The 14,661-nt window shown below is 36.9% G+C and overlaps 1 protein-coding gene across 1 annotated transcript in view; it reads left to right on the top strand.

Moving 5' to 3' along the window:
- The first annotated feature begins 214 nt into the window (after positions 1-214).
- Positions 215-14,661, top strand: part of REL (REL proto-oncogene, NF-kB subunit) — a 29,570-nt gene continuing 15,123 nt past the window's right edge. The window contains exons 1-3 of the mRNA XM_077766462.1: positions 215-351; positions 9,909-10,051; positions 10,534-10,682. Of these exons, the coding sequence (XP_077622588.1) occupies positions 342-351; positions 9,909-10,051; positions 10,534-10,682 (302 nt within the window). The 5' untranslated portion in view covers positions 215-341. The remainder of the gene's footprint in view (positions 352-9,908; positions 10,052-10,533; positions 10,683-14,661) is intronic.

Below are 14,661 nucleotides of genomic sequence, written 5' to 3'. Positions count from 1 at the left end.
GTAAGGCGGCGGTGCGGAGTCTGCGTCAGCCGCGGGAAATCCCCTCACCTCCAGGCTGCCCGCCCTAGGCCGGCCTGTAGCTCCGGCGGCGCTCCGCCCCCTGCCCCTGGCTCCTGCACCTAGGAAGGGCGACTCTTGGGTGATCGCAACGCGAGAATTAAGGGGGTGGGAAGGTGTGAGCCGCAAACCCCGAGGAGGGCGGGAAGGAGGAGGAGGCCCCGGGGGTGGTCAGGGGAACAGGGGTCCTGTCGGCAGAGTCCCTCGGCCGCCGGACCGGCGCGGGCTGATCGCGGAGGTCTCGGGTCTGGACGCTTGGAGCGGGCGGCGCTGTGAGCGGAGCCATGGCCTCCGGTGAGTGTTCCCGGCGCGGGTCCGGACCGGGGGAAGGAGCTCCTCCGGGGATCGGAGTTTTGGGGGGGTCTCAGTTTTGGTTGTACGCGTTCTGTCTTTAAAATCTCATCTGGCAAATTGTCAGCCTTTAACAAGTTATCTAGTTCAGGGTTTGCGTGTGAAATCAGTCATGGTCTGTAATTTGATGCCATTATCATCGCCAGAACCTTAGAAATTCCCAACGACTTGATTTTTAGGGTTAGGGAAGTAACAATTACCTAAATAAAGGACAGATAGTGCTCGTATTTAGAAGTTGTTTTATTTTGAAATGGTGGTTTAATGTTTAGAACAGGAATGAAGAAGCTTCAGACCTCAGGAGCGCACTACTATTTTTTTTAAGTGTAATTTAATCAGGTGCCAAGAGGTGATCGCAGATGTGTTGACAGTTGTACAAAATGTGATGCGGCTTTAAAAGTAACCACTGGTATCTTAACAGCTTTTAAGTGGAAACGTTGCTTCAACAAAGTGGATAGTTTCTACTATAAAGCGCGTACTTTCTATTTTACGGAGAAGTCATTTTTTTTTCGTTGTTGGAAAGGAGTATGAGAACACCCGTGCTTTAAAATAGGAGTAGGAATGAAAACTGTACATCACTAATGTAAAAATTGATTTTCAGTTAATAGATGCGTCGATTTCTTGCTTTGGAGGGAAATGAGCTTACCAAAAAACAGGTTAGAGAGCAGGGGAAGGAGTCTCATATATATATATAGCCGTGGTTTAGATCTGCCTGTAACTAAAGGGAAGTAAATCGAGTATACTGTGTTCCAATTGGACCTTTACAGGATTCTGGCATGGTTCGTGGGGCTGTTTCCCGGCAGAGGGAGCAAACTGAGCGAGGCAGGGAGGCCTTACAGTATAAGATAGCGCTGTATTAAGTGGCAGAAGAGGGGACCTTGTTTTTGCTTGACCTGCGTCCTCCCAAGTCCCTGGTTCAGTGACCCTCAGAAGGCTGATATCTAGCAGCGAAGAGGAAGTAGAAAGCATTAAAGGATTTTTTTTAAGGGTTGAGCAGAACAGTGCCATAGCTACTGCTGTAGGCCGAAAAGGAAATTGGCGTGGTTCACATGACATTTGATTTCACTTTGTCTGTGGTTTCATGTGAGAAACAAGTGTAGTTTAAAATATTTCAACTTTCTCTTTACCCACTTCACTGACCCCAAGCTTTAAGATAATTTTGTAAATTTATAATTTCAAAGCACATTTAGAGTAAAAGTGCAAAGATGATCTTAAATATTTGGCTAATTTATTATTGGTTACCAGAAAGAGATTTTGTATGAAAGTAGTAAAGAAAGGTGAGCATTATAAATAAAAAAGGTCAGACTGCTTTAACCAAACCTAATTAATACATGGCACGAATATAATACTTCTAATTCTTTTACAAGGGAGAAAAAGAACCATTTACACAGAGGGTAGCGTCAGACCCACATCATTCAGAAAGATGATATGATTTAAATTTGTTTAATGGCACTGTATTTTGTGCTTTTGTGAGAACTGATTCCTTAAACTGAAGGGAAAAAAATTTAAAGGAATGGAACGTTGTAGGACAATTATTCCCCCCCCCCTTTTTTTTTTTAACTTTTCTGGAGTTGCATTGAAATGGGACTATTTAAAATATAACAAGTTATTTGGGGCACCTGGATGACTCAAGTTGGTTAAGTGTCCAGCTTCGGTTCAGGTCATGATCTGACAGTTGGTGGGTTCCAGCCCCTAGTTGAGCTCTGTGCTGACAGCTCAGAGCTTGAAGGCTGCTTCAAATTCTGTGTCTCCCTCGCCCACTGCCCCTCCCCTGCTAGTACTCTCTTTCTCTCAAAAATAAATAAATAAATAAATAAATAAATAAATAAATAAATAAATAAATAAAAAATATAACAAGTTATTTAAATTGTAATTCAGTTGTTTGAAAACTGCCAAGGAAATTTTTTTAAAGGAGTCTGGGTATATTTTCCTTAATCACTTGGAAAGGCCTTAGAGAAAAACATGCAGCAATTACAAATTCTCTTCCTGTTTTGAAACAGTAATTGAACCGAAAGAGTAATAGGAAAAAAATTTTGCTTAGTTTATCTTTGTTTATTTAGATTATTTGTAGTAAGATAGTATTGAAACCTCAAAAAGTATTTTTATTGATTACCAAGCACTTAAGACCATTTCTCCATTTCTCACCGGATGTCATATGTAAATAGGTATGTGTAGGTGCATATGTTATCTGTATAATGTAAAAGTAGCAGATCATAATCTCATAGGCAAAATTATAAAGTACCATGAGTACCTGGGACTTTGATATGTTTATGATTCTAAATTTGTTCAGGTAAATTACCAAATTGTTGAGGATTTCTCAGATCGGGTTCTAGTAAGTTGTCTTTATTGCTTTTTTTTTTTCACACCTGATTTTTCTGTCTTTTGGCACAATTAATTAGAAGAGGCATTGTTAAGAAAATTGTTCCTGTCCACTTAGGGTATGCATATAATCATTACTCTTGTATATTTATGATTCTATTTTGCTTAACCTAAGTAAAATTAGCTGTTTTATGTCTGAATTTAAAGCTTCACATTGTTCCAGTAGGAAATATGCAATGCTCTTATGCACACACATGCACACATAGCTCTGTTTCCTAATAAGTGGTACTGTCTTTGGTAAAATATGTTTTAAAATTTAGATAATTCGTTTTTATTCACAGTTTTCTTAAGTATAGTTCTGTTGTGTCATACAATAGGAAGTACATGAAGAAATTGTTTTGTAAGCCACATTACTTCCAACTCTGTGGTGTGAGTTTCAAGAGAACCATAAGCATTTCTCTTGAGTAAGGGGAAAAAATCAGTGTAGGTATGATGCAACTTAATTTTTAATGATAGGGCTGGAAGCTCGAGTTGGCAACTACAGCAAATGACTTTTTTAAGTAGAAGACTACACACTGTAAACACCAAGGCTGTTTCAGAAATGCCACTCATGAAAATGTAGACAATAGTGGTATGAGAGAATGAAGGTGACATGACAGAGTGAAGGCACTGAGTAAGTGAAATGGTTAGGGAGGAATCATGATGAATCATAATTGGTAACATCTGGGGTGTGTGTAGTCTCTCCCAAATACAACCTAAGAGGCTCAGAATTTCCTTTGTTCTGTCCTTCTCTCATCTGCGTTCTCTGCAAATGATTATGTTTGTAGGCACGAGACACACATACTTGCATTGGACATACTTATACTAAAAACCAATCTATATTTGTTTAAAACTTTTTAAAACTAGGCACCCTGTAATTTTTAGTTTTAAATTTGACAGGCTTTTTAAAAAAAAATTTATTTATTTATTTTGAGAAAGAATATGTGCGCACAAGCTGGGTAAGGGGCAGGGCATGAGGATACAGAGAATCCCAAGCAGACTCAGTGCTGTCAGCACAGAGCCTGTCATGGGGTTTGATCCCACAAACTGTGAGATCATGACCTGAGTGGAAACCAAGAGTCGGTCGCTTAACTGACTGAGTCACCTAGGTGCCCCTAAATCTGGCAGTCTTAATCAAGACAGGTGATTTGGTATTGCCATTTATTTTTAATTTAGTTAAATACCTGAGTAATCTGGGACAGATTTTAAATATTTCTCTACTTTTTCATCCCAGAAGTTAACATTATTTTTCAAGATTCTCCCCCACAGTAGAATCTCTAGCACTAAGAATCCCCGTTGCCAACCCTTACATCTTTTATTTACTTTATGGTGCATACATCAGTCAACTACACAGTGAAAATTTCCTTACTTGGATTCTTAAGGCCCATTTGAGAGTCAGCCTCAGATATTGGAATAAATCTGGACATTTTAGCCCATAATGAATCTGGTTTTATTCCAGTTCTGCTAATCTTTGAGATAAAAATGAGAGTAACTACTACAAAGGCTTGTTTTGAGGAACCCATAAACACCCATAAATGTTAGTTTTCTTATGTAGTGGAGCTGTTTGGGGACTCAGACCTCTAGGAACCAGTACCTTCTAGAGATAGTTTGAGTATCCTGACATTCTAGAATTCTGTGAAACCTTAAAACTTTATAATAATAGACGAGGACAGATGCTAGATAGAAAATAGTCTCTCAAGAATACTTAAGAATGCCCATTTACTTTTAAACAATTTGAAATAGTTTTCTGTATTTTTAAACTAGGGGAGAAGAATTTAACAGTGATGTTTAGAGGCAGTGTATCTTTTCTTTGTTGTGCACTTAAATGATACTGAACATTATGAAAAGAAAGTAAATAAAAAAATTTCTTAGTGGATAAAGAGTGTGTCCTTTTACTAATGACTGATATAACTTATCCTTCATTTTATTTCTTTTGCATCTTCTGTGTTATTCTTTTTCTATCCTGTGGGAATAGGCTTAAGTTTTCTTTGCCCCTTTGTTAATTGAGTGCCATTCTATGTGAGAAATGGTAACTCTAAAATTTGATAGTAATTAGGAAGAAATGGAAGAGATCACCTATGTCTTAAGGTAAAGAAGATTATCACCACGATTCAGTTGAGTTCCAAAGTTTGAGGAATGACAAGTCTTTTCTTTACCTCCAGAGAGTGAAGGTGATATTTAGAAAAGTGTTTATTTGTGAGCTCCATTTCCTCCTCTGACTCTCAGGCAGTCTGTTATCCAGTACTTCTGTGAGGGAGATGCCGTCTGTAGTCAGTTATTCTCAACTGTGGTGTTGACACTTTAGTGTGTTGTCGTTTGCTTGAGTATTGTAACAAATGTTCTTGATGATAGTTAACATACTAATTTTGCAAACAGTTTTACCTTTTAAACAGATCACTGTGATTGGAGACTGTCCTATCATAATGCCTTTTTCCCTTGCTTATATTTGGCTAAGCTTCGTAAACTGGGAGACAAAGAAGGCTTAAAAGTTGTCAGAATTCCTCTGCCTACTTTGTCTATCACCCAGCTCATACTTGTACATGAGTTTTTGGACTGCCTCTCTAGATGTGTGCATTGTTTCTGCTTTTTTATGTCTCAGGACAGTGGTTCTTAGTGTGTTAGAATGGTTTGGAAGGCTTTTTCAGAAATACGTTGGAGCTTTAAAGATTTCTATTTCTATTCAGCAGATCACAGGTGGGATCAGGGCATGTATGTTTTTTGAAAAAGCTCCCTAGGTAATTCTGATACATACCCTCACTGTGAACTCTTTTCCAGGAATTTCATTGGATCTAAATACTGACTTCCCTCTGCATCTTGGTATAATTAAATTGCATTTATTTTAGGTTATTTGCTGTAATCAGTTATTGTGACTTTACCCCTATTGGTTTTTATGCATGGGGTGTTTGTTTGTTTTTTAATTTGATTCATTGGGATCCCAGCTAGCTAATGTCATTCATAATTTCTTTTTCTTATAACTTCATAATGTTGAGCTTTATCATCTATACAGTGGGATGATAATTCCTGTTCTGTTTTTATGAAGATTAAAGTTGAGAGGATCAAATGAGAATATACATAAAAGTACTTTAAAACAGTGTTATAATTACTGTAGGAAACTTTTTACTGAACAATTAACACAGGTTCCCAATGCTGGCTATAAGGTTTTAGTTAATGTGTCTATTTCTGACAAAGCTCCATTTTTAACTTTTATTTCAATGTAATTTAAAACAAATTTTTAAGTTAATTAACTTTTTATTTTTATTTTTTTACTTTTTAACTGGTGAAGTTTTTATTAAATCCACATAAGTGAATTAATTTACTTTTTAGAGAGAGTGTGTGTGTAAGTGGGAGAGAGGGAGAGAGAATCTCAAGCAGGCTCCTCGCTGCCGATGCAGGGCCCCATGAGGGACTTGAACCCACGAACCATGAGAACATGACCTGAGGTGAAATCAGGAGTCCGCTGCTTAACTGACTAACTCACTCAGGCACCCCCCACCAATGTAATTTTTTTGTCTTAAAAATTCAAATAGCACTTTTTTTTTTTTTTTTTTTGCCTCAGTGCAAATAAAAACATAAATATATCTTGCAAATATTTTGGCTATATTTCAGATGTTTTACAATATTGTTAAAAATGCAGGATCAACCCTAACTTTGCATAGTACTGGTTAAAGAAGAGTACAGTAATCAACTTGTTTAGAACTACTTAAGAAATTTCAACTTTTCAAAATTGTAGTGATTTGAGATAATCTTAGTTGAAAGTATTTGTTTTCCCTACAATTCCCTCATTGACATTTTGCCTTCTTCCACTCTGTAGATGACTACATTTCAGCACCATTTTCAGGAAGAGTGGCATTTTAAGACAGTACTGAGGAAGGAAGTAACTGGTACACTGTACTGATGCATGATACAAGTGATTTATAGTTGGAAAGTATTTTTAAATCATAAATACAGATAAATTAGACTGTAAATAAGTATGAGGATTAGAAAAGTGTAGCAATTCTGGTACCTACAAAAGTACTGTTTTGTTTTTTTTCCTTAGTAGGGAAACCTACTAAGGAAAATCTGATTCATCATCAGTATGAGCCTTCAGTGTTTGTATAACTTACACAAACAAAAAGATTTTTAGATTTTCAGTTATTCATTCTTCAGATGTTTACCGAATATCAGTGTGCAAGGCACTGATGAATACATCACAATTCCTGCTTTCAAGTAGCTTAAAAAGAAATAAGACCAATAACTTGATGAAATAAAACAAATTGCTTTTTTCAAGAAGAAATAAAACAGGGAGTCTTCCCCTAAGTATAGTAATTTGGAATAATTGTCATAAACAAAATACTATGGTAAATAATAAAAAATTATTTCCAGCTAGGGGAATGTAGAATATTATAATATTGGTTGCTTATGAGACAATTTTTTTTTGCCAATAAAGAGCTTCTGCAATAGGAAGAATAGATTTTAAAGGTTTTTAAGTACTTGATGTTACATGATAACTAATATTTTTCATTTTTATAATTTCACAATTTTAAAAATTATTTTAATCTTTTAACAACTGTTCTTCTCTTGCATATAGACTTTTTTCAAAAACACTTTCTAGCTTCAGGTAATGTTGTGTAACCAATGAAATATTTGAAAAATCCCTATGAGCCTGGCACTTTTACTTACTCATCCTGCAAAAGTTAGCCACTTACCATTAATGATGTAATTCTATATCAACTTCCCACCAAGACACCTTTAAATAAGTAGTGGGCAGGGATTTATTTGACCTTTAGTTCAACCACTTGAATTATTTAAGATATCACTTTAAAATATTGCTGAGTATTGAGAGGAAAATGTACTTTAAATACTCCTTCAATGATATAGAGGGATATGAAATATTTGAAACTAAAATGTGAATTTGAGTTGTTTGAAATATACAAGGATATATTATATGTATGTGAAGTTGAAATACTCATCTGCATGCCTTACATTTTTTCAGTAAAATTGAAATGAGTATTATAAACAAGATTAAGTTAAAGTCAGTTTTCCCTGGCTCTTTGTCTTTTGCCTAAACAAATATGTAGTAAATTCAAACAGGAGGAGTCTGAACCAAACAGAATTAAATTAAAGGTAACATTAATACTTCATTCAGTAACCCAAAGACGAAACTATGGAGCTTCAATGATTCTTTACTTGCTCTTAACCCTAATGTTCAGTCACCAAGACTGAACATTATTATTTATATTTTAAACAATCCTTCATTCTTGTTATCACTACCATATGTCACATATGCCTTCATCATTGGGTTCAGTATCGTAACAGCTTCTAAACTGGTCATCATGCATTCTCCTTTCTTTCCATTCTGTCCACTGACATCAGAATTCTTACTCTAAAATGTCAATCTGATCATATGGTTCCCCTGCACAATCCAAATCCCCAGTGTACTCTGGCTTTTGGTTCGAAGGGTGGAAGTGTATTTCACTTTCATTATGGTTATATTGGTGATTCCTAAATTTTTTTTTCTGTGCTGCCATGACTTTGGACTCACTGCTAGGAATGAGGTAGGGATGCCTACCTTTCTCCCTTCCCCCTCTGCTCTCTCCACATTTTTGCTTTATTAACTCTTTCCTTTAACACAGGCATGTCTGACTCTTTTGCTCTTCCTATCACTTTTTGCACAATTTTGTTAGCATAAAAAAATTTTGTTTTGTTGGACTCTACTGTAGTCTAGTAATTTGTGTTGTTTGCCTCATTGTTTGGTAAAGTCTTGAAGTACCAGTTATTATAATATCATGGTATCACCATAAATCATTGTTTTCAAGAAAGCATTTGAAATAAATAATAGACGACATGTATTGAGTATTTCGTATAGGTGTGATACTTGGTAAGAACCGAACACATTACCTCTAATCCTCATAACAACCCTTTGAGATGGGTGTTATTATTATTATTCACATTTTATAGAGTAGGAGACTTATACAACATTTCCAGGGTCTTTGCTATTAAGATACGACGAAGTAGGACTCACAAGACCTCTTCCTCATACTGAACTGGTAAGACCCATTGTGTTTCCCTTCGAGAGTTTTATATAAATGGAATCCTACAGTATGTGTTCTTTTGGTCTGGTTTCTTTCAATCAGCAGAAAGTTGCATGTTTTAAATTACATTTATTATAGAAAGTAAGTAATTATTTTCTTTTCCTCCGTTGTGTCTCATACTTTGGTAAAGGTTTAGGTGGAACTGACTGAGTATTCTGGTGAGCTTAAGATCACTTCTGGAACTTGTTTGGAAATACTGTGTATCAATCCTTTAAGATTCCAGGGGAGATATTTAAAAAAATATATCCTTCTGCAAGGATTTAATCCATTTTCAGTTTCTTTTTTCTTTCTTTTTAATGTTTATTTTTGAGAGAGAGAGTGAGGGGCAGAAAGAGAAGGAGACACAGAACTCAAAGCAGGCTCAGGCTCTGAGCTGTAAGCACAGAGCCCAGTGCAGAGCTGGAACTCAAAACCTCAAGAGAAAGAGAGAGAGAGAGACAGAGTGTGTGGGGGTGAGGGGCAGAGAGAGAAGACAGAATTCAAAGCAGGCTCCAGGCTCTGAGCTGTCAGCACAGAGCCCAATGCGGGGCTGAAACTCAAAACCGTGAGATCATAACCTGAGCCAAAGTCGGACGTTTAACCGACAGAGCCACCCAGGCGCCCCTGTATTTTCATTTTCAATTAGCAGTCGTTTAGTCCACTGTTAAGAGTCTAATGTAAAATTAAGCAGTTAAACTCACTTTTAGAATATGATATTATACTTCTGAAGACTATCTTCTTGACCCTTCTGTGGGAATCTTGAGGGAATCCCTTCTTCTTGTTCTTATATAAGAAGTGGATATCTCTGGAGTGGGTATCTCAGAATTTCACACTGGGATTAGCTGTAGATATTAAATGATAAAGTGCTACCCAGTAAATATGATTTGAATTATTTGTGTTAACACTATATAGGAGTTCATTATGGATAGAAGAATAAGGTGCCTTTACCATTCAATCTTGGGTAATTGCATTTCAACCTTATTATTTAATATTGGGAGGGAAACATTTTTAGTCTGCTGTTTTGAAAGAAACAAAATGGTTAAATCTATTATTACTGCTATCCTAATCTCACTCTCCTCTTTTTTAAATTTCCAGGTGGGTATAACCCATGTATAGAGATAATTGAACAGCCCAGGCAAAGGGGAATGCGTTTTAGATACAAATGTGAAGGGCGATCAGCAGGCAGCATTCCAGGGGAGCACAGCACAGACAACAACCGAACATACCCATCTATCCAGGTAATAGACCATTTTCCTGTGTGTACCTAACTCTTAATTAATTGCTTCGTAGTTTAGCTGTAGCAATCACATTGAAGATCCAGTTACTTCACAATGTGCTGTCATTTCCACTGTGGCTTAAATATATGCTTTCAAGGGGGTATTTATGGTATGTCAGTGAATATAAGAGCCTGGCATTCAGTGGCCCAACATTCAGGTATTTTCTCATGCTCCATGATAATATGATGGTATAACGTGTTTTAAAAGGAGATTAGGCAGAATCAGATTATATGACCAATTGAAATTAATGCAGAAAAGAACTGAGAGGTAAATTCTTCCCCTCTGGTATTCTCTGGAAAGTTTCATCCAAACTGCATTTGCCAGTCAAATGGACTTTATTTATCTGGTGCTAGCTACATTATATAAATTGAATGCTCATTTAGGAGATCAATTCTTAATGAGATAAATTTATGGATCATATATTTAATTTCCCCCTTTTTCAGATTATGAACTATTATGGAAAGGGAAAAGTGAGAATTACATTAGTAACAAAGAACGACCCATATAAACCTCATCCTCATGATTTAGTAGGAAAAGACTGCAGAGATGGCTACTATGAAGCAGAGTTTGGACAAGAACGCAGACCCTTGTTGTAAGTACACAGATGTCTTTAGGAATAGGACAGCATAGGATGCTCTGTTTACTATCCATGTACCTCTGTTATTTTTTAGCAGAATAAAGTAACTTCTCATTCTACTTTAATTTTCTATAGTCTACATTTAAATTTTCTTACCATTTGCTTAGAACAACCCTTTCATTTTTTATTAGTGGACACAGCCCATGATGGCAGCAGGAATACTTATTGTTACTAAAGGTATACGTACACTTATTTTATGCTATGATTTTCTTTCTTAGTTTGAACACTTTAGGAAAGGTTTTCTTTCATATATTTTACTTTGTCCTTTCATTAATAGTTAAAAATTGCCAAATATGAGAAAACTAACTGGAAAACTGGAATTATTATTTAGAAAAGGACAGGTTGTAAAAGTAACATGCAATAGTAGTTCTAAGATTAAAACAAATTACGTAACACTTTGGTGTTGGTGAGGCTGCCACAAGATGGGTCCATTTATCATGTTGGTGATAATACACAAGTTAATAAAATCCTTCTGTTAGTCACTTTAACAACAACATAGGAAAACGTTGAAAAATATGAATGTCTCCTGAACCAGCAATTCCATTTCTAGGAATTTATCCTCAGGAAACAATTAAGCATGTTCAGACATTTAACTGTAGTGATGTCCATTGCAGCTTTGTTAGTAATCACAAAAAGTTTGAAGCAATTGAAGTAATAAACAAGAAGGGACTAGTTTAATAAACTGGTACATCCAGACATTAAATGTAACATTGCAAATATCTCTTTGTATAGAAAGATATTCACACTGTGTCAGATAAATAGGTTTTAAAACAATATGTGATTAAAAAGAAATATATGTATACATATACTTGGTATTAATAGTAGTTGTCTCTTGGTGGGTAAGATTGTGGGGTTTTATATTTTTCTTTTAACTTGTGTTTATTCTATAATTCATTTTTGCAATGAACATACATTGCCTTTGGAAAAAGCTGAACCTAATTACAACAGGGAAAATGTCAGTAGCCTCCTTCTATATTACTAATGACTATTTAGAAAACATACTTTAAAAATATTGCTCTTAGGATAAAACATGAAACAAAAATATCTAGCAATACACATGTGGCAAGAAATATTTCCTATTGATATTATTTGACCTGCCAACACCATTTTACATGGTGGACCCCTCCTTTCTTGGAACCTTCTTATTTCTTGAATTCTGTGAGAAGAAACTCTCCTGTTTTACTTCCTACTTTTCTTGATCTTAGTTACAGGCAGTTAAATTTTTGGACTATCTTGGTTATGTCTAACAGTGCCCTTTATGGCTTTCCTGTTTATCCTCACAGTCCAGGTTTCTGTTAAGGATCACACATTGTATTTACTTGTCATGCTTATTTAAGCTGTCAGGATTATTAACATCTCCCTTAATTTAGAACACTCTCCCAGTCTTTTTTGGTCTTTCATGACATAACATTTTTGAAGAGTCTGGGCCATTTGTTTTGAAGATTGTTGTTCAGTGTGGATTAGTATGAATGGTTGCTTGTTTATATTCACGTTAGTAACATGAATAATATATTCATGTTAACACAGAACAGTTTGGATGAGAAATCTACAGACGTGGTGCTATGTTGTTCTCAAAATATCCCTTCAGGGGACATGGGATATTAGTGTTTTCCATTCGTGATATTAATTGGCATTCTTTTGTAAAGAAAAACTTTCCCCTTTTCCCCTTCCCCATTAAAAAAAGGAAAAAAAATGATACCACTGTAGACCCCTGGATTTTTATATTCAGTGTCCATTACTGGCATTATTATGATGTTGACATTGACCCATATTGGACCAATGCAAGCCCCTTCAGCCTGCTTCCTTTGTCCTTTTAATATGTGCCCATCTTTCTTTGAGCACTTCCTTACTTTCTGACACAGCAAAGTTTCAAGACTTGTACTTTTCTTGCCTCAGCTCTGAAATCAGTTTTTTTTCCTGAGGAGCCCTGGTTCCTTTCAGTGGAGAATGATATTTAGTCGCATTGTCTTTTTGACGTATTCTCTTAAATATTAAAAGCACCTCAAATAGAGTATTCCCCAAACCCTGATTTTACCATGATCATACTTCTTTTTTCTCAGTGCATCTTCCAGTGTGCCTTATCTCAGTGGTTGCTATAAAAGTCCCAAGTTTGGGTATCATCCATGACACCCCTCCCACAGATGCACACATTGATTTCATTAACAAGCACTTCTTAAATAGCTCTTGAATCTATGCACTTTCCTCCGTGACCTCCATCACCACCACACTACCTGCAGTCTAAATGTAGGCTGCCAGAACAGCCTCCTGACTGGTCTTCTTGCATATTTTTGTATTCCCGCCCCCCTGCCCCCCAAATCTGTCCTCCACTTTAGCCAAAGTGATCTTTTGTAAAAATTAATTTATTCAGAGTGGCGTTTCAAATACAAATCTGAATGTCAAATCCCCATTTAAAACATGTTTTTAAATTTGTTTTTTTATGTTTTTTATTTATTTTTGAGAGTCAGAGAGAGACAGCATGAGCAAGGGAGGGTCAGAGAGAGAGGGAGACACAGAATCCGAAGACAGGCTCCAGGCTCTGAGCTGGCTGTCAGCAGAGAGCCCGACACAGGGCTCGAACCCACGAACCACGAGATCATGACCTGAGCCGAAGTTGGACACTTAACCCAACTGAGTCACCCAGGCGCTCCCCACCCCACCCCCACCATTTAACCATTTAAAACATTTTTTTAAAATTTTATTTATTGAGAGAGAGATAGAGACAGAATGAGCAGGGGAGGGTCAGAGAGAGAGGGAGACACAGAACCTGAAGCAGGCTCCAGGCTCTGAGCTGGCTGTCAGCAGAGAGCCCGACACAGGGCTCGAACCCACGAACCACGAGATCATGACCTGAGCTGAAGTCGACACTTAACCAACTGAGCCACCCAGGCGCCCCCCATTTAAAACATTTTAATGGCTTTATATGGCTCTTAGAATAAGGACACCATTCCTTATTGGTCTCTGAGGTCCACATGCTCTGCTTCTATTTCTGGCTTGCCATTATACTGTGCTTTCCTTGAACTTTATACTCCAGTCACAGAGGCCTTCCTTCAGTTTGCTGTGCTCACAATGCTCTTCTGTAGGGACCTTTGCTTGTTCTGTTCCTTCTGCTTGGAGTCACTTTACTCTTTTCTTCCCCTACTTCACTTGTTTATATTAAGTATTACTTCGTATAGTAAACCTGTCTGTCCTTCCAGAATTGACAAGTCTCTCCCATAAAAGACTCCTATGACATAGTATATGTCTCCTTTATAAAATTTGTTAGGATTTCAGTTTAGCATTAGCCTTTTGGGGTTTTTTTTTTTTTATCATTGTTATTATTTTTAATGTTTTTATTTTTGAGAGAGAGAAAGAGAGAGACAGTGTGAGTAGGGGAGGGGCAGAGAGAGAGGGAGACACAGAATCTTAAGCAGGCTCCAGGCTCAGAGCTGTCAGCACAGAGCCTGATGCACAGCTCAAACTCATGAACCGTGAGGTCATGACCTGAGTCAAAGTTGAACGTGTAAAACGACTAAGCCACCCAGGTGCCCCAGCATTTGTCTTTTGCATGTGATTATTTAATACTGCTATATCTGCTTCACTAGACTTTCTCTGTAAAGAGCCAGATAATAAATAGTTTCGGCTTTGCAGGCCATATGGTCTCTGCTGAAACTGCTCAGTTCTGTTGTAGCATGAAAGCACGCCTAGACAATATGTAAACAAATTGGCTTGTCTTGTGTTCCAAAAAATCTGTGTTTGCAAAAACAGGTGGCAGGCTAGATACGGTCTGGGGGCAATAGTTTGTCAGCCCCTGCGCTAGACTGTAAGCTGCATGAGGGGAGGATTGTATGTACGTCCCCATTACTTTCCAGTTTTTGGTACAGGGTAGGAATCTCAAATTTCATTCATTAAAATTTTTTGTTAAAGAAAAAAAATGAGAACCAAGCTATGAATCTTT

Source organism: Crocuta crocuta, unplaced genomic scaffold, assembly GCF_008692635.1.
Source record: "Crocuta crocuta isolate KB4526 unplaced genomic scaffold, BGI_CrCroc_1.0 scaffold113, whole genome shotgun sequence".
Classification (NCBI taxonomy): domain Eukaryota; kingdom Metazoa; phylum Chordata; class Mammalia; order Carnivora; family Hyaenidae; genus Crocuta; species Crocuta crocuta.
Note: the sequence above shows the minus strand (reverse complement) of the source record. Positions and strands in the feature narration are given on the sequence as shown.